Below are 21587 nucleotides of genomic sequence, written 5' to 3'. Positions count from 1 at the left end.
CAATTACAATTTCTCCAATATTGAGATTTGTGCAAATTTATTTGCCATAAATCAATTTGTTGTGAAAAATTTGCTGAAGCCGGCAAATTCAAGTTTCAAAAGATGCGCTCATCTCTACTTTAGATGCAAGTGTTGCGCTCCTAAGGCCCTCAGGGTGCTGCAAGGTTCTGCATCCTCACAAGGATGCAGGGCCTACCCCCTTAGGGACCAGGAGATCCAGTGTCTGTAACACCAAAAACTCAGGTAATCCCCGTTTTCCCCAACAATCCCCCATACAATGGTAGTTAGCTAGGGTCGGACCAATGGATGGCCGCCTAGAGGTGGAGCCAGTCTAGTCCACTAGTTGACCAGGTGGGAGGGGCGGAATGTGGAGAGTAGTCAGTCGAGCTGTGACAGAGGAAGTGAGAGGACAGACCAGTGAGACAGAGTCTGCTGTGAAAGGGAGCAGACAAGTGAAAGTGAGGAGACATCCTGACTCGGGTTAACGGTGACCTGCTACCCAGGAGAGTGGTTGCCGGTGGAGTACGGTGGAGTACTCCCGGAACAATGCACTGACAGGGTACAGGACTCTAGGACAGGAAAGACCTCCAAGCCGACCTGTTAACACCTGCACAGCAAGGGACCATCAAGGAGCTTGCTGACCCTAAAAATCCAAAGACTCAGTAGTAAAGGGAGAGCCGGGGACAGGACCAGAGAATCCATCCTCACAGGGATCACGCTACCATCAGGCGAACAGAAGTGGACAAACCACCGGACGGGGACCCCCAGTTGCTCTACTCTACGGGGACCAATTTACCACAGACAGGTGCAGGGGAAGAAGGTACCATAGAACCAAACTGGCACTGGAATGAAGGGGACCTGGAGGTGAAACCTGCCGACCTCAGGTAACCAGTTATCACCAACCAGCAGTGAGTAAAAACTAGTTGCACTGAACTGTGGTGTCTTCTAGCACCTGTCACATCCCCATCCTCTGGGGCCTGACCCTGCTTGTGAAGGGCCTACTATCCAGGCTGCAAATAACACCAGCCCCAGTAGTGACATTCTGCAGTGGCGGCTCTATACCTATAGCCGCAACACCGCAAGTGGCGTCACATATGAACACTAACGTAATCCCTTGTAAATACATCCCCATTACAAAAAGGGCCCAGGGCACGGAACCAGGCAATGGCCACCACTGTGACATTTCCAAGACATACACTGCCCGGGACCGAGTACCCCATATCCCTGGGCGCGCATAAGTACCAAGGTCTTTGTCAAGATCCTGAAACTTTATCTACAAAGGGTTTCAGGCCTCCATGTCTCTAGTGGTTTATAAATAAATACTCTAACAACAGTAACTGGGTGTTGCTTATGGAATTACACTTTGGCAGTCAAGGAAATTGTTGGTTGTGTACATAAGGGAGGGGATAAAACAACATAACTGAAATGCCGTAAGTTCTACATGCTATAGTGCAGCTGGTGAGGAAAAGAGAAAATATGGCACTGAATGCACAAAAAATGTGTACGGATATCCACCGACATAAGTGCAGATTATGGAGAGGTTGTCCAGGATTAGAAAAAACATGGCTGCATTCTTTCAGAAACAACCCAACAGTTGTCCACATTCTGTGATTTCAGATCAGACCCAATTACAAGATCTACAACAGTGGTGGTTTTATTTCTAAAAATAAGCCACCATGTTTTTCTAATGCTGGAAGTTCCCTATAAATAAGGAGTAGTATAAAAGTTGGGTTCATTTGTAATAAATTAATTTGAGGATTCACTATGTAGAAAAACCGCTAAGTGTTGAAGGTACAAAGAACCTAAGAAGAACATTGGGTACCATATTCTATGAGCATTTTTTGAAATAACTTTTACTTTTGTCTCATCCTCATGAGAAAGGGAAACATACTAATTAATGATGGGTAAGCGTGCTCAGCACTGCTCGGTACTCAATCGAGCATCAGGGTGCTCGGGTACTCGCGGTGCTCGGCCAGGTATAGTGGGTGCTTGGATGTGTCATTCATGAAACATTGAGCACAAAGCGCAAGGTCACTTCACTTAATGATGTGAATCAGCATCTCAGTGAGAGCCACTTGCAGTCTCTGGATGGGTCTCATTGGGAATAAACACAACATTTTCAAATGTAGTGTCCCCCTCCAAAAAACAGCCCTCTTTTTCCCGGATATGTTTCGGTTATGGCTGGCTGTATGTGGGTGGAGAGCCGAACTGACCAATTATTAATTTCTATTATACTCCTTACTCAAGTTGAGCTTGTGCAAGCATCTGACCAGTGCTAACGAGCATTTGAGCACTGTAGTGTTCACTCATTATTACAAGTACTGCTCGCCCATCATTAATACTAATTAGTTTGAGCATTGCCTTCTTATGATTAAGAGAGAAGAGTTCTGCCCAGCGCAAGAAGGAGAATTACGTTAGTAAATTTCCAGGTGCTTTATTTTGCTTGGTTTCCAATAAAAACGGTCATATAAACATATGAACAGTTAAGACATAGTCCTCCATGGATAATGACACAACAGCGACGCGTTTCGGCTACTGGAGTGTAGCCTTTGTCAAGTGCCTTCTTATGATTGGGATATCTGTTGGAGATCATCGGGCCTTGAAGATGTTTTAAACACTATTAGGCAAGTCAACCTTTAAACCAATCTCAGTGTCTGCCATTTGGGGATATTTCTCTTTTCTTCCTCCTTTCTGTCTTCCTTTAACTCCTCCTCTTTTTCCTGCCCAGCGCTTACAACTTTCTTAAGTTCGAAGGAACCAGAATGCAGAAAGAAATGTTGACTGGGTTTTGTTGATGTCTTCAGTGATGCTTGAGCATGGCCATATGGTCATGGTTAATTTCTGAACTTCAACCTCAAGTGCAAGGACCATCTGTGCAAACAAAATTTACGCCTCACTGACAACAATGCTCCAGTGATTAGGCAATCTAGATCTTTAGTTTCCAGTTTGCCCTAAAGGTATGTATTTTGTATTTATGGTGCCTACTATTTTTCTCTGTTATGACCTTTTTAACACTCTTGAACAAATTATTCTGCCCTGTCCTGACCATCCGAAGATAATTTGATACCTTGGACTTTCCTGTCTTCTCATGAGCGATTCTTTGCGCTAAAGTCTAGTTAGGCTATTATTTGACTTTATTTCCATCACTAGATATACTATGGAGATAGAGATATTTTTTATAAATGGTTCTTGGACAAGGTCACTTAGTCATGGTTAATTTTTGAAGTTCACCGTCACGTGTATGGCCCACCATGTGTGCCATCTGTGCATACAAAATCTAAGCATCGTAAGCAAATTGTTACCACTCATGCATAACGGCTTCCATCAAATATATCAAAGGGTACGAGACATTTGATTTTAATAACTGCTCTTTGACGCAGCTGGAATTGTACTTTGCTCCAGAAGGGTCCCCTCCTCTGCCCTCTCGTGTGTTACCCGTTTATGGAGTATTGTGTTACGCTGCACAGGATCCCGTCCCAAAAGCCATGGTTTGTCCTGTTATGATTGTCTCATGCGGCTCCACATGATCGGGCAACAGGGGAATTTTCTTGGTAATTATCTATGTAATTACTTTACAGTTAATGTGGTTCCTAGTGTAGTCGCATTATCATAGTTATCTGCAGATTTGTAATGTTTTGGCAGACAGCTCCCTAGTCAAGGTTTACAGTTTTATTGCCAAAGGGGTGTGTAAGTATTTAATTTTTCCCCTGGCACCTGGAGGAGTTTAAGGAGTCGGTTACTATACTCTCCAGTTTAGACAAGTTCCTTCTCAAGTCACCACCTCTTGTCCTTTTGCGACGATGATTAATGGCTCGAGTTGAGTCCCCAGCTTCAGGAACAATTTTTGACGGCAGTCAGGACATAAAGTCGCTAACGTCAACTGAACTACCGTCTTGTCTGTAGACCAGCAGTTGTCAGTTGATTTACAATGAAGGTTCCCAAATTAGTAGCAGTGCATCATGTACAGAGGTCTAACCTTAAATTAGTCTCCTATATATTCTATACGATGGAAGGGGAACTGTGTCCGAATCAGATTGGGTAGCATTTAGCAACCAGTTTTATCATCAACCCACTGGTGGACACAGACATGAAAGGATGTGTGTGCAAGAAGACAATATGGGCCCTTTGCAGTCCAATAGCTCATCATAATGCAAAACTCCACCTGAGTTGAAGGTGGAAATTGACCCTCAAATTTCTTAGGCCCCTATATGGCTGCACAGGTTGCACCAATTATTTGAATGTCATAGACTTCGAGAAAGAGAACTATGATAAGCCATGGACTTCCGTAGCCCCCACCCTGGATGTGCCCCCATCCATCTTTCCTACAGTCCCCACGCTGGATGTACCCCCATCCATCCTTCCTACAGTCCCAACCCTGGATGTGTACCCATCCATCCTTCCTACAGTCTCCACCCTGGATGTGCCCCCATCCATCCTTCCTACAGTCTCCACCCTGGATGTGCCCCCATCCATCCTTCCTACAGTCCCCACCCTGGATGTGCCCCCATCCATTCTTCCTACAGTCCTCACCCTGGATGTATACCCATCCATCCTTCCTACAGTCTCCACCCTGGATGTGCCCCCATCCATCCTTCCTATAGTCCCCACCCTGGATGTGCCCCATACATCCTTCCTGCAGTCTCCACCCTGGAAGTGCCCCCATCCATCCTTCCTATAGTCCCCAACCTGGATGTGCCCCATCCATCCTTCCTGCAGTCTCCACCCTGGATGTGCCCCCATCCATCCTTCCCACAGTCCCCACCCTGGATATACCCCCATCCATCCTTCCTACAGTCTCCACCCTGGATGTGCCCCCATCCATCCTTCCTACAGTCTCCACCCTGGATGTGCCCCCATCCATCCTTCCTACAGTCCCCACCCTGGATGTGCCCCCATCCATCCTTCCTACAGTCCCCACCCTGGATGTGCCCCCATCCATTCTTCCTACAGTCCTCACCCTTGATGTATACCCATCCATCCTTCCTACAGTCTCCACCCTGGATGTGCCCCCATCCATCCTTCCTATAGTCCCCACCCTGGATGTGCCCCATCCATTCTTCCTGCAGTCTCCACCCTGGATGTGCCCCCATCCATCCTTCCTATAGTCCCCAACCTGGATGTGCCCCATCCATCCTTCCTGCAGTCTCCACCCTGGATGTGCCCCCATCCATCCTTCCCACAGTCCCCACCCTGGATATACCCCCATCCATCCTTCCTACAGTCTCCACCCTGGATGTGCCCCCATCCATCCTTCCTACAGTCCCCACCCTGGATGTGTACCCATCCATCCTTCCTACAGTCTCCACCCTGGATGTGCCCCCATCCATCCTTCCTACAGTCTCCACCCTGGATGTGCCCCCATCCATCCTTCCTACAGTCCCCACCCTGGATGTGCCTCCATCCATCCTTCCTACAGTCCCCACCCTGGATGTGCCCCCATCCATTCTTCCTACAGTCCTCACCCTGGATGTGTACCCATCCATCCTTCCTACAGTCTCCACCCTGGATGTGCCCCCATCCATCCTTCCTATAGTCCCCACCCTGGATGTGCCCCATCCATCCTTCCTGCAGTCTCCACCCTGGATGTGCCCCCATCCATCCTTCCTATAGTCCCCAACCTGGATGTGCCCCATCCATCCTTCCTGCAGTCTCCACCCTGGATGTGCCCCCATCCATCCTTCCCACAGTCCCCACCCTGGATATACCCCCATCCATCCTTCCTACAGTCTCCACCCTGGATGTGCCCCCATCCATCCTTCTTACAGTCCCCACCCTGGATGTACCCCTATCCATCCTTCCTACAGTCCCCACCCTGGATGTGCCCCTACCCATCCTTCCTACAGTCCCAGCCCTGGATGTGCCCCCACCTATTCTTCCTACAGTCCCCACCCTGGATGTACCACCATCCATCCCTCCTACAGTCCCCACCCTGGATGTGCCCCTACCCATCCTTCCTACAGTCCCAGCCCTGGATGTGCCCCCACCCATTCTTCCTACAGTCACCACCTTGGATGTACCACCATCCATCCTTCCTACAGTCCCCACCTTGGATGTGCCCCCACCCATCCTTCTTACAGTCCCCACTCTGGATGTGCCCCCATCCATCATTCTTACAGTCCCCACCCTGAATGTGCCCCTACCCATCCTTCCTACAGTTCCTACCCATCATCCCCATAGTCCCAGGCCCTTTTGTACACTTGCTTTGGCAAAACTAATGTGTATTTGGTCCTACCAATAAAGCTTATTTAAATATTTTCACCCCTGCATCAACTTGCTTTGGTGTTGCTTTCATGGTGGATGTTTTTTACATTTCTAACCATGCAAAATTAAGTTGTTTTGAGATCCATTAATACCGTATAAGTACAATAAGTGTGACCATCCATATTTTAGTATGTATACCCATCCATCCTTCCTACAGTCTCCACCCTGGATGTGCCCCCATCCATCCTTCCTATAGTCCCCACCCTGGATGTGCCCCATCCATCCTTCCTGCAGTCTCCACCCTGGATGTGCCCCCATCCATCCTTCCTATAGTCCCCAACCTGGATGTGCCCCATCCATCCTTCCTGCAGTCTCCACCCTGGATGTGCCCCCATCCATCCTTCCCACAGTCCCCACCCTGGATATACCCCCATCCATCCTTCCTACAGTCTCCACCCTGGATGTGCCCCCATCCATCCTTCCTACAGTCCCCACGCTGGATGTACCCCCATCCATCCTTCCTACAGTCCCCACCCTGGATGTGTACCCATCCATCCTTCCTACAGTCTCCACCCTGGATGTGCCCCCATCCATCCTTCCTACAGTCTCCACCCTGGATGTGCCCCCACCCATCCTTCCTACAGTCCCCACCCTGGATGTGCCCCCATCCATCCTTCCTACAGTCCCCACCCTGGATGTGCCCCCATCCATTCTTCCTACAGTCCTCACCCTGGATGTGTACCCATCCATCCTTCCTATAGTCTCCACCCTGGATGTGCCCCCATCCATCCTTCCTATAGTCCCCACCCTGGATGTGCCCCATCCATCCTTCCTGCAGTCTCCACCCTGGATGTGCCCCCATCCATCCTTCCTATAGTCCCCATCCTGGATGTGCCCCATCCATCCTTCCTGCAGTCTCCACCCTGGATGTGCCCCCATCCATCCTTCCCACAGTCCCCACCCTGGATATACCCCCATCCATCCTTCCTACAGTCTCCACCCTGGATGTGCCCCCATCCATCCTTCTTACAGTCCCCACCCTGGATGTACCCCTATCCATCCTTCCTACAGTCCCCACCCTGGATGTGCCCCTACCCATCCTTCCTACAGTCCCAGCCCTGGATGTGCCCCCACCTATTCTTCCTACAGTCCCCACCCTGGATGTACCACCATCCATCCCTCCTACAGTCCCCACCCTGGATGTGCCCCTACCCATCCTTCCTACAGTCCCAGCCCTGGATGTGCCCCCACCCATTCTTCCTACAGTCACCACCCTGGATGTACCACCATCCATCCTTCCTACAGTCCCCACCTTGGATGTGCCCCCATCCATCATTCTTACAGTCCCCACTCTGGATGTGCCCCCATCCATCATTCTTACAGTCCCCACCCTGGATGTGCCCCCATCCATCCTTCTTACAGTCCCCACTCTGGATGTGCCCCCATCCATCATTCTTACAGTCCCCACCCTGGATGTGCCCCCATCCATCCTTCCTATAGTCCCCACCCTGGATGTGCCCCATCCATCCTTCCTGCAGTCTCCACCCTGGATGTGCCCCCATCCATCCTTCCTATAGTCCCCAACCTGGATGTGCCCCATCCATCCTTCCTGCAGTCTCCACCCTGGATGTGCCCCCATCCATCCTTCCCACAGTCCCCACCCTGGATATACCCCCATCCATCCTTCCTACAGTCTCCACCCTGGATGTGCCCCCATCCATCCTTCCTACAGTCCTCACCCTGGATGTGCCCCCATCCATCCTTCCCACAGTCCCCACCGTGGATATACCCCCATCCATCCTTCCTACAGTCTCCACCCTGGATGTGTACCCATCCATCCTTCCTACAGTCTCCACCCTGGATGTGCCCCCATCCATCCTTCCTACAGTCTCCACCCTGGATGTGCCCCCATCCATCCTTCCTACAGTCCCCACCCTGGATGTGCCCCCATCCATCCTTCCTACAGTCCCCACCCTGGATGTGCCCCCATCCATTCTTCCTACAGTCCTCACCCTGGATGTGTACCCATCCATCCTTCCTACAGTCTCCACCCTGGATGTGCCCCCATCCATCCTTCCTATAGTCCCCACCCTGGATGTGCCCCATCCATCCTTCCTGCAGTCTCCACCCTGGATGTGCCCCCATCCATCCTTCCTATAGTCCCCAACCTGGATGTGCCCCATCCATCCTTCCTGCAGTCTCCACCCTGGATGTGCCCCCATCCATCCTTCCCACAGTCCCCACCCTGGATATACCCCCAACCATCCTTCCTACAGTCTCCACCCTGGATGTGCCCCCATCCATCCTTCTTACAGTCCCCACCCTGGATGTGCCCCATCCATCCTTCCTGCAGTCTCCACCCTGGATGTGCCCCCATCCATCCTTCCCACAGTCCCCACCCTGGATATACCCCCAACCATCCTTCCTACAGTCTCCACCCTGGATGTGCCCCCATCCATCCTTCCTATAGTCCCCACCCTGGATGTGCCCCATCCATCCTTCCTGCAGTCTCCACCCTGGATGTGCCCCCATCCATCCTTCCTATAGTCCCCAACCTGGATGTGCCCCATCCATCCTTCCTGCAGTCTCCACCCTGGATGTGCCCCCATCCATCCTTCCCACAGTCCCCACCCTGGATATACCCCCAACCATCCTTCCTACAGTCTCCACCCTGGATGTGCCCCCATCCATCCTTCTTACAGTCCCCACCCTGGATGTACCCCTATCCATCCTTCCTAAAGTCCCCACCCTGGATGTGCCCCTACCCATCCTTCCTACAGTCTCAGCCCTGGATGTGCCCCCACCTATTCTTCCTACAGTCCCCACCCTGGATGTACCACCATCCATCCCTCCTACAGTCCCCACCCTGGATGTGCCGCTACCCATCCTTCCTACAGTCCCAGCCCTGGATGTGCCCCCACCCATTCTTCCTACAGTCCCCACCCTGGATGTACCACCATCCATCCTTCCTACAGTCCCCACCTTGGATGTGCCCCCATCCATCCTTCTTACAGTCCCCACTCTGGATGTGCCCCCATCCATCATTCTTACAGTCCCCACCCTGAATGTGCCCCTACCCATCCTTCCTACAGTTCCTACCCATCATCCCCACAGTCCCAGGCCCTTTTGTACACTTGCTTTGGCAAAACTAATGTGTATTTGGTCCTACCAATAAAGCTTATTTAAATATTTTCACCCCTGCATCAACTTGCTTTGGTGTTGCTTTCATGGTGGATGTTTTTTACATTTCTAACCATGCAAAATTAAGTTGTTTTGAGATCCATTAATACCGTATAAGTACAATAAGTGTGACCATCCATATTTTAGTATGTATACCCATCCATCCTTCCTACAGTCTCCACCCTGGATGTGCCCCCATCCATCCTTCCTATAGTCCCCACCCTGGATGTGCCCCATCCATCCTTCCTGCAGTCTCCACCCTGGATGTGCCCCCATCCATCCTTCCTATAGTCCCCAACCTGGATGTGCCCCATCCATCCTTCCTGCAGTCTCCACCCTGGATGTGCCCCCATCCATCCTTCCCACAGTCCCCACCCTGGATATACCCCCATCCATCCTTCCTACAGTCTCCACCCTGGATGTGCCCCCATCCATCCTTCCTACAGTCCTCACCCTGGATGTGCCCCCATCCATCCTTCCCACAGTCCCCACCGTGGATATACCCCCATCCATCCTTCCTACAGTCTCCACCCTGGATGTGTACCCATCCATCCTTCCTACAGTCTCCACCCTGGATGTGCCCCCATCCATCCTTCCTACAGTGTCCACCCTGGATGTGCCCCCATCCATCCTTCCTACAGTCCCCACCCTGGATGTGCCCCCATCCATCCTTCCTACAGTCCCCACCCTGGATGTGCCCCCATCCATTCTTCCTACAGTCCTCACCATGGATGTGTACCCATCCATCCTTCCTACAGTCTCCACCCTGGATGTGCCCCCATCCATCCTTCCTATAGTCCCCACCCTGGATGTGCCCCATCCATCCTTCCTGCAGTCTCCACCCTGGATGTGCCCCCATCCATCCTTCCTATAGTCCCCAACCTGGATGTGCCCCATCCATCCTTCCCACAGTCCCCACCCTGGATATACCCCCAACCATCCTTCCTACAGTCTCCACCCTGGATGTGCCTCCATCCATCCTTCTTACAGTCCCCACCCTGGATGTACCCCTATCCATCCTTCCTACAGTCCCCACCCTGGATGTGCCCCTACCCATCCTTCCTACAGTCTCAGCCCTGGATGTGCCCCCACCTATTCTTCCTACAGTCCCCACCCTGGATGTACCACCATCCATCCCTCCTACAGTCCCCACCCTGGATGTGCCGCTACCCATCCTTCCTACAGTCCCAGCCCTGGATGTGCCCCCACCCATTCTTCCTACAGTCCCCACCCTGGATGTACCACCATCCATCCTTCCTACAGTCCCCACCTTGAATGTGCCCCCATCCATCCTTCTTACAGTCCCCACTCTGGATGTGCCCCCATCCATCATTCTTACAGTCCCCACCCTGAATGTGCCCCTACCCATCCTTCCTACAGTTCCTACCCATCATCCCCACAGTCCCAGGCCCTTTTGTACACTTGCTTTGGCAAAACTAATGTGTATTTGGTCCTACCAATAAAGCTTATTTAAATATTTTCACCCCTGCATCAACTTGCTTTGGTGTTGCTTTCATGGTGGATGTTTTTTACATTTCTAACCATGCAAAATTAAGTTGTTTTGAGATCCATTAATACCGTATAAGTACAATAAGTGTGACCATCCATATTTTAGTAATGGGAGAGCCCAGAGCTTTGAAAATGGATTCCTAATGCGGGCGTCACACGAGACGATCTATCGTGCGATATGTCGTTGGGGTCACAGTTTTCGTGACGCACATCCAACATCGTTTACGGCGGTGTCCCGTGTGACATCTACGAGCGACACAGAACGTTCGCAAATCGTGTATCGTTGGCACATCGTTTATTTTTAAAATGACGGTTATTTTTCTTTGCGCCGGTTGTTCATCATACCTGGGGCAGCACACATCGCTCCGTGTGACACCCCGGGAACGATGAACACAGCTTACCTGCGTCCCGCGGCTCCCGCCTGCTATGCGGAAGGAAGGAGGTGGGCGGGATATTTACGTCCCGCTCATCTCCGCCCCTCCGCTTCTATTGGCTGGCCGCTGTGTGACGTCGCTGTGACGCCGAACGTCCCATCCCCTTCAGGAAGTGGATGTTCGCCATCCACAGCGACGTCGCTCAGCAGGTAAGTACGTGTGACGGCGGTTTAACGACTTTGTGCGCCACGGGCAACTAATTGCCCGTGACGCACAAACGGCGGGGGCGGGTACGATCGCTCGTGCGATCGCACGATAGATCGCATCGTGTGACGCCCGCAGTACTTGAAAACATGGACCCCTGCATAGGATCACATCACCTATGGGGAATGGCCATGGTTCTAGCCTAAGGTGGACATCTTCTACGAGCATCTTGTCTTTCGTCCTCTGTCTCCTTCCAGCAGATCTCTCCTCGTTACTCTCCTCTCTCTATAGACTTTTTTGGGACAGCATGCAACTGAATGGACTTTTAGCAGTTTATGGGAGTGAATAATCAGACAAGAAGGCCAGAAATGAGGCTTATATCAGTGAAGAAAGAAGCATTTTTCTTTAATAAGATATATTACAAAGTTTCCTACTATTGATTTATGCAAAGTTTGTTGAAGCGACGACAGTGACCATTTAAATATTCTCTGGGGGTTCACAATTAGATTCAGTGGTCAGATTGTCAAACCCTGAGCCAGCACTGAAATATAGAATGGCCTTTCTTTGTGAATAGTGAGGATAGAGCTTCTTCTGTGTATTCAGAGCATTAATCACATGCACAGCCCTGATGTAACCCTAAATGATACCGATACAGGCTGGATGTCAGTGTCAGGGCAGCGTCTGGTACTGGAATACTACTTCATCAGCATATATTACTCCACATAATAGTAATGGATATGTCAGCCCTGTCCATTAACATTTTAGAGCTGATCCATTTTGAAATTAATGTGTAATTTTATTAACATTCGGTTGTTTACAAACTAATGAAACCAGCAATGCAAAAAAAATGTATCCTGGTTTTCCTATATCTTAAAATATTGCTTTTAATGGTTTAAAGGGGTTTTACACTACTTGAACAACCCCTTCTCATTCCCCTTGTTCATGCCTATAAAAATAACAAAGCTTATACTCACCTCCGGTGCCAGCGCGGTTCCAGCAGTGTCCGAACTCGCGTTCCCTGTGTTCACGTGACAGTTGCGCAACCAATCATCACTGGTTCTAGCAGTGTCAGTACTCGCATTCCCTGAGTTCACATGACAGTCATGCAATCAATCAACACCAGTTTCAGCGGTGTCGGAATTCACGTTTCCTGACCTCACGTGACAGTCACGTAACCATCAGCACCGGTAACAGTTGTGTCTTAACTTGTGTTCCAATGGGCTCACGTGACAGTTGCGCAACCAATCAACAATGGTTCCAGTGGTGTCGTAACTCGCATTCCCTGACCTCACGTGACAGTCGCGTAACCAATGAGCACTGGTTCCAGTTGTGTCAGTACTCGCGTTCCCTGGGCTCACGTGACAGTTGTGCGACCAATCAACAATTGTTCCAGTGGTGTCGTAACTCGTGTTCCCTGACCTCACAAGACAGTCACGTAACCAATTAGCAGTGGTTTCAGTTGTGTTGGTACTCACGTTCCCTGGGTTCACGTGATAGTTGCGCGACCAATCAACACCGGTTCCAGTTGTCTCGGTACTCGCGATCCTTGGGCACTTGATAGTCGCGTGACCAATCATCACCAGTTTTTGCAGTGCCGATACTCGCATTCCCTGGGCTCACGTGATAGTCACTCGACCAATCAGCACTGGTTCCAGCAGTGTTGGTACTCGCATTTCCCTGGGCTCATGTGACAGTCTCACAACCAAACAGCACCAGCTTTCTTCTACCAGCTCCATATGGTTAAGTACTAACAGGAAGTGAGCGCCCACTTCCTTTTAATTACTTAACTGTACTAACGTGGGAAAAGGAAGCCGACACTGATTGGTCACAGGACCTTTATTTGAGTAACGAGACCGCAAGTTCCAACATTGCTAGAAACACGCCAACACCGGAGGTGAGTATAGTCTTTGTTATTTTTTTATGAGGGGCGAACATTTGAAATAAGTTGAATTGGTTGCAACTATTGAACTATTGAAAGCAATATTTTAATATATAGGAAAACCATGATATATGGGTTGCCCAAGTAGTGGTTGAAAAACATCATTCTTGGCGTCACATTGTCCTGTGTAAGTAGGGCATGTGCTGCTGAGAACAATGAAAGTCTATGCGCACAGATCTATTACTCATCTATGATAGAGGACAGGAGTCTTAAGGTGGCTTTACACACTGCAACATCGCAAACGACATCGCTGTAATGTCACCGGTTTTGTGACGTAATAGCGACCTCCCCAGCGGCATTGCAGTGTGTGAAACACATCTGCGACCTGGCCCCTGCTGTGAAGCTGTGATCGCTACAAATCGTTCAGGACCATTCTTTGGTCCTTTGTTTCCCGCTGTGCAGCAAAGTTTTAGTGTGTAAAGGGGACTTTACAGCGACTTCGTTAGCGACTTCCCTTTCAAAAAGCTGCTTTACAACGTCCCCAATGACTAGCTAGGTCGCTCTGCAGGTCCGGATCGCTGTTGCGTCGTTGGCCAGGTTTGCCTGTTTGACAGCTCACCAGAGACTTTGTAGCGATCCCGGCCAGGTTGGGATCGCTGGTGGGATCGCTAGAAAGTTTCAGTGTGTAAAGGGGCCTTTAAAGACATTCTGACATTCAGCTGATCCCCAGATCATCTATTTTACGGGAGACTCTTGGGGCATGTGTGACTTTCAGTTACATCTAATTAATTACAAACATTTGAATTTCAAATTTCGGTATGTAAAGCCCCACCCAAATAAATTTACATGGGAACTCCCATTTTGAGGCATATTAGCATAAACCCCACCCCTGCTTAACTTTTTATCTTGTTAACAGGAAGCAGATGTTTTACAGATAGGTTTTATAAGAGCAAACACCTTCATAGACATGTCATGAACCCGAGACATTTGAATAACATATTTGACAGTCACAGGGGGACATATACTGTTTTATCAGTTTGTGTGTTGTTATTTCCCTGTCTATATGTCACTTAGTACTTTGTACTGCAAGTTAGTGAGGTAAAGTGAGATATGACTGAGCAGTCACGAGTCCGGGTGCATTGACCTCACACTTCTCAGGTAGCTCAGCCGTCAGGTGTACTATATATAGGTATGAATAATTGAAATAGATTCCTCAGGCTGAAAGGCTTTATGGAGGCAGAACGTCAATGGAGAAGATGTAAGCTGAGAGGATCAGCCAACAGACTGATCGCATATGCTGGGGGTTTGTGGATCAAATACTAAAGTTGCTTCAATTTGTTGACAGAATTTCCTCTTTGTTCCATAGAGAGCTGTGATAATGTCAGCCGTCCGTCACACTCCACTGTTAATATGTATGGACAATAGTGGTAGATACAGCCTATAGGGCACAATAGCTTGATGGTACCACCTGGCCTTAGATACAAGGATCATGGGCTGGGTTTACTTTGGATGATGCACTTTGTGGTAACATCCCCACCATATGGTGTATTGTCATAAAGACCAATACATCAAACACCAGACCTTGTCTTATAATTACCCTGCCCATTCCAGCAGCTTTATTTTCTTGAGTTTACTTGGCTGTGTGTTTGGAGTCATTGTCTTACTAAAATGTCCACCCTCATTCCTCGTTTCATCTTCATCATCCTGGTAGACAGCAGCAGACTTTCATCAAGAATGTCTTGGTATAATTGTCCATTCATCCTTCCTTCATTCATATGAAGTTTGCCAGTGCCGTTTGCTGAAAAACAGCCCCACACCATAATATTCCCACCTCCACACTTCACTTTTAGTGTTTGGGGAGGAGAAATTTGCCTTTTGTCCTCCAAACATGGTGTGTATTATGGCATCCAAAGAGTTCAATTTTGGTCTCATCTGACCAAACTATTTTCTCCCAGTATTTCACAGGCTTGCATAAATGTTGTAGAGCAATATTTACTCACTTGATCATGCTTTGTATTCAGCACCATCAGCTGTGTGCTTAAGACAGTTCCTCTACAGCCTAAAGGGTGCTTTACATGCTGCGACATCACTACCGATATATCGTCGGTGTCACGTCATTAGTGACGCACATCCGGCACCGGTAGTGACATCGCAGCGTGTGACACCAAGGAGCGACAATCAACGATCGCAAAATCGTGACAAGTCGCTACTTTCCTTAATATCGCTGCTGCCACAGGTACGATGTTGTTCGTCGTTCCTGCGGCATCAAACATCGCTGTGTATGACACCTCAGGAACAACGAACATCTTCTTGCCTGCGTCCACCGGCAATGAGGAAGGAAGAAGGTGGGCGGCATGTTCCGGCCGCTCATCTCCGCCCCTCCGCTTCTATTAGCCGGCCGCTTAGTGACGCCGCAGTGACGTCGCTATGATGCCGAACGCACCTCCCCCTTGAAGAGCGATGTCGCTGACAAGGTATGTGCGTGTGACGCTGCCATAGCGATAATGTTCGCTACGGCAGCGAGCACCGAATGTCGCACGAACGACGGGGACGGGTGCTATCGTGCACGACATCGCTAGCTATCGCTAGAGATGTCGCAGCGTGTAAAGCACCCTTAAGTCTGCAGCTGTTGTATACTCAATGAGCATGCAAGTTTAAATTATTTTTTATTAGGACAAAATTAAATAAAATTCACCAATAATGGACAATTTCGTTCATTTTAAGTTAATATAATGATTAGTCACTGTCTGTGACCGGATCGTTATTGATAATTATGACATCTATTATAAACCTGATCTCACCGATGTGAAGATAATTATCAATACTAAGGGAATTTCCAAGCAGAACATAACACATCCACAATGCCCGTACCTTCACCTTATCATATAATCTCCTATATCTCGATAAGCTGATTTTGGCAGGTGTCAACCTGTAACTTGCCAATATCTCATTTTTGTAACATTCCCACAGAACATGAGATGTTTTGTTTTGTGTGAGAGAAATAGCGGAAGTTGAGGTGTGCACAGGTGTGTCTCCGAGTAAAGAAGGTAGATGAGACCGAGAATCTGGAAAAATACACAACTACAGGATGAATCGCGCAGCCACCAATTCTCAATTCACTGATTCTCAAACTACAGGATCAACCACGTACCAATTCTCAATTCACCAATTCTCAATTCACCGATTCTCAATTCACGAACAAACTTCAGTGGAACAAGTACTTCTTTTGATTGCCTCTAGGTAATCAACCTTTCTTAAGGCTTAGGTTTTGCCCTCGGCACAAGTCACACTAAGTGTCGCTGTCACGTCGCAGCGTAATACAAGTGAAAGGAGTCACTTTGAGATCCCGAGGGTTCTGCGTCTGTGAAAAGCCGGTTGCAAGAAGCCCAACCTTGGATTTTTCGCAACTTGTTTCTCGCCGTAACAGTGCCCTCAGGATCACACTCCTTTCACTGGTTCGCAAGATCATTTACTTGCCCATCAATGTAATGGCTAAACTTGTATTTTGTTTTACACAAGGCCATACATCCCATAGGGGAAGACCATGTTGTGGCTATAGGAGTCCTTGAGATATCGGTCCCAAATGAGGCTGGCTGTATCCCTAATTTCAATTTTTTCCGACACTAGGAAAAAAGGGTTATGGAACTAACCAAGACTCATAAAAATGGGGGGCAAAGAAGCACCAAAGTCACCCACGTGTTTAGGTATTTGGTGATATTTACAACCAGATGGGGTCTTATTTTATGTTTTGCTATGAAGACTCATGACTGCTATGCACTGGCGGACCTAGACAGAAAAGGGCCCCTGTTCAAGAACGATATATGGACTCTTTGAAGCCCAAGAGGTCATAAGAATGCAACTCAGGTAGGTATTGTTATGTGGGCACCATATGCCACTGTCATGTGTGTAAGGTCAGAGGATCTTGGGTGATCAATGAGCACAAGAGGCAGGTGGGCAAAACTCAGGGTGAAGGGCGCCCAGCCGCGGCGGTTACAGAAGTCTCGGGTACTCAATAGTGCTTTTATGTGGGCGAATTTCTCTCTCGAAATATGTGTCTCTTGGAAGGGTTCATTGTAGGTTAGCCCTATGGCCACATACAGCTAGGCTCCAATCAGCCATCTTTGGCAGACAGCATTTCTCTCTCATCTGCCCACATCATGACCCTTCCTGCTCCTGGCCTCTAGCACAGTGACCCCTACTCTGCTGCTGACCAGTTTGGTTCTCAGTGAAGCTGCTACTTCTGAGACACATTACTGGCAGTACTCCTAGTAGGGTGGCACGGTGGCTCAGTGGTTAGTACTGTAGTCTTGCACCGCTGGGGTCCTGGGTTCAAATCCCACCAAGGGCAACATCTGCAGTGAGTTTGTATGTTCTCCCCTTGTTTGCATGGGTTTCCTCCCACACACTGATAGGGACTTTAGATTGTGAGCCCCAATAGGGACAGTGTTGCCTATGTATGTAAAGTGCTGTGGAATTAATGGCACTATATAAACATTATATTACTATCATACATATTGGTTTTCCACCTACAAACTAGCTGTTGACTGTTCCTTAGCAGAATGCAATGGGTCGGCTTTAACACTGCACATGCCCTCCCAATGCGCCAGCCATGCCCAGGACATATAGAGTAACATGTACAACACATGGGCATAACAATGAACTATTAATGAGGATTTAGGTTCCAATTTTTATTTTGTTTGTTTTTACTGTGTTGTTATTATTTGGATTGTACTGGTATGTTTTATTTTTTATATTTTAATTTTATTTAACATCACCTTTAAAACTAGGTCTTTGTTATTTTGTCCTGTATGGAAAGCTCTAAAACTTCGCAAGTCACTTTGATATGGGAATTGTCTTCATTCCTGTAAAAATAAAAAATGCATGCATATGACTTTCAAATGCTGCTTTTCTACAGTCTATTTTCCTACCTTCAGCTTCATTGATATCAGAATGTACTCATTTGGAGTACAGATGATGGCAGTGATGGGTTAGCTAAGCACCTGAGTCTCACTGATAAGCTGCTGCAGGAGATGATTCTGATAATTCTGGATTCACAGGTATCGTATAGCTCGTGAGACAATTGCATCACACTGTCCAGAACTGGTCGGTGGCTCTCCTGACCCGAGCATGTCAGCTGCATAGAAATACATGAAGCTGACACGCTCGGGCAAGGAAAGCCATCGGCCGTCCGGGCAGTGTGATGTGATCCTCGCGCAAGGAAAAGAAAAAGAAACAGAGGTACTTCTTTGTGTGAACCCAGCATGAGTTATACATTGTGACTCCAGCCTAAGCAGGATACTCAGAAGAGGAGACAAGTGCTGACTCATCACTGCCATCATCTGTACTCCAAGTGAGTAAGTTCTGATATCACTGCAGGAAGATAGACTGGGGAAAATAAGGCTTTTGAAGCCAATTGAATGGAATTTTATTACAAAAATGAAGGCAAATCCCCTAATAAAGTGGATTGCAAAGTTTTATAACTTTCCATGTTAGACAACTTTTTATAAAAACAAAAAGTTGTTAGTCTTTAAAAAAAAGATACTCTGTCGTGACCAATTTTTTCTTTCTTCCTTTAACGGCCTTCAGCTCGATCTTGAGCCATGGCAACTTTATCGATGGACGTTCTGTAAGAAGATTGATCTTGTGCAATCTAGATAGGTCCTCCAAGGTCTTCTCCGCTGTTATCTTGATAGTATCAAGCCACTGGGTTGCTGGTTTTCCTCTTTGCCTTGTTCCTTCTATTTTTCCTACCATGATGTCCTTCTCCAGTGATTGCTGTCTTTGTATGATGTGTCCAAAGTAGGTAAGTCATAGCTTGTTGATCCTTCCTTTGAGTAACATGTCTGGCTTGATTTGGTCCAAAATTGATTTGTTTGTTCTTCTTACCATCCATGGTATTGATAACATCTTTCTCCAGCATTACATTTCAAAGGCGTTGATTTTTCTTCTGTCTTGTTCCTTTATTGTCCAGGTTTTGCATCTATATGTTACCACAGAAAAGACCAGACTATGTACGAGCCATGTCTTCATCACCAGTGAAACGTTCCTCAATTTGAGGACCTTGTCCAGTGACTTCATTATTGATTTGCCCATAGCTATTCACCTGTTGACTTCTGGTGTCATCACTTCATCTTGAGTAATCATTGATCCCAGTAGTTATGATATGTCCAAAATAGGAAAGTCATAGTCTGATGATCCTTTCTTCGAGTAATATGTCTGGCTTGAATTATTCCAAAATGTGTTTGTTTGTTCTTCTTGCCATCCATGGTATTGATAACATCCTTCTCCAGCACCACAATTTGAAGGTGTTGATTCTTCTTCTGTCTTGTTCCTTTATCATCTAGGTTTCGCATCCATATGTTATCACAAAAAAGACCTGATTATGTAGGAGTTGTGTCTTCATCACCAATAAAATGTTCCCCGATTTGAGGGCCTCGTCCAGTGACTTCACTGTTGATTTGCCCATAGCTATTCTCTTATTACCTTCTGGTGTCGTCGCTGCATCTTGAGTGATCATTGATCCCAGTAGGTATAATGTGTCCAAAGTAGGCAAGTCATAGCTCAGTGATCCTTGCTTCGAGTGACATGTCCGGCTTGATTTGTTCCACAATGTATTGGTTTGTTTTTCTTGCCATCCATGGTATTGATAACATTCTTCTCCAGCACCACATATCAAAGGTGTTGATTCTTCTTCTGTCTTGTTCCTTTATCGTCCAGGTTTTGCATCCATATGTTGTCACAAAAAAGACCTGATTATGTAGGAGTTGTGTCTTCATCACCAATGAAATGTTCCCCGATTTGATGACCTCGTCCAGTGACTTCACTGTTGATTTGCCCATAGCTATTCTCTTATGGCCTTCTGGGGTCATCACTGCATTTTGAGTGATCAGAGGGCAAGTCATAAATCGGTGATCCTTGCTTCAAGTGACATGTCTGGCTTGATTTGTTCCAAAATGTATTTATTTGTTCTTCTTGCCATCCATGGTATTGATAACATTTTTCTCCAGCACCACATTTCGAAAGTGTTGATTCTTCTTCTGTCTTATTCGTTTATCGTCCAGCTTTCGCGTCCAGATGTCACCACAGAAAAGGCCAGACTATGTAGAAGTCGAGTCTTCATCACCAATGAAATGTTCCTCAATTTGAGGACCTTGTCCAGTGACTTCATTGTTGATTTGCCCATAGATTTGCCCACCAGAACTCAACTCCTATAGTGTTCTGGTGTCATCACTTCATCTTGAGTGATCATTGGTCAGAGTAGATTGAAGTACTTTACAACTTCCATTTCAACTTCCATTTCTTCACCATCCATCTCAAATGTGTCCCAAGGTACCTGGCAGTAGTCAATTTCTTTGTCTTCTTTGTATTGAGTAGGAGTCCCATGTTTGATCTTTCCATCTTGACACTCGGTAATAAGTCCTTTATTCCATCTATGCTCGTTGCTTTCACTGTTTTGTCTGCATATTTAAGATTGTTGATGACTTGTCCAGGAATTTTGATTCCTTCTTTTTCGGCAAGTCCAGCCTTCCTGAAATTAGCTCCTGAATATAAATTTACCATCTCCAAAAACTGCTAAAGATGCATGAAAGAGAAAAATGTTTAAAAAAAAGAATTAGAAAAGTTTTTAAGAAGTTGAAAAGACATTTAAAGAAAATCAGAGACTAAATCAAAGTCAGAGGCAGAAGTTAGTTGGAAGTGGAGGCAGAGGGAGGCATAGAGCAGGAAGACTGCGTCAGCAGCCCGGCTCGCTGTGGTGAGAAGAGGTATTTTGACAGACACAGCCAGTTGCAGAGCACATTCAGGACATCCAATCTGTCTGTGCCTAGCAGAGGAGGGGAGCACTCCTAAATGAAGCAAGTCTACAGCCTGAAAGCAAAGAGACAGCCGCAGATCACAGAGACTCTGAGAGAGGTGAGATCGCTGCTGTGGGCAGATGCAACAGGTGTGGGGACTGGGTCTGGGAAATCTTCTCTGTACTGGAAATCACTAGATCTAGGGTATACGGTATATGAAGCCAGGGTTGGCAACTCCGATAATACCGAGAGGTTTATTTTCTAGTGATTACCATAATTTGCACCACATATGGGATTATCGTTCCGCCTAAGTATAAAAAGAACCTCACTGTTATTTCTGGCGTATACATTACAATAACATATATAATAGGAGATGGCGCGTTGTTTATATACTGCTATACTGTGTGTCCGTAGAGCTGATTATGGACGCTACAAGAATATTTAGTG

The 21587-nt window shown here is 47.6% G+C and overlaps 1 protein-coding gene across 2 annotated transcripts in view; it reads left to right on the top strand.

Moving 5' to 3' along the window:
* The window catches only part of SYNPO (synaptopodin), a 154027-nt gene that overhangs the window by 68820 nt on the left and 63620 nt on the right, over window positions 1-21587 (top strand). The window contains exon 1 of one of the 2 annotated variants that reach the window (XM_075344346.1): window positions 21165-21289. The exons of the other annotated variant lie outside the window; for it this stretch is intronic. Within the exon in view, the coding sequence (XP_075200461.1) occupies window positions 21196-21289 (94 nt within the window). The 5' untranslated portion in view covers window positions 21165-21195. Of the gene's footprint in view, window positions 1-21164; window positions 21290-21587 lie in introns of those variants that run through there. 2 annotated transcript variants of the gene reach the window in all.

This window comes from Anomaloglossus baeobatrachus, chromosome 4 (genome assembly GCF_048569485.1).
Source record: "Anomaloglossus baeobatrachus isolate aAnoBae1 chromosome 4, aAnoBae1.hap1, whole genome shotgun sequence".
Lineage (NCBI taxonomy): Eukaryota > Metazoa > Chordata > Amphibia > Anura > Aromobatidae > Anomaloglossus > Anomaloglossus baeobatrachus.
The sequence above is the reverse complement of the archived record's forward strand: the minus strand, read 5'-3'. Positions and strand labels throughout refer to the sequence as shown.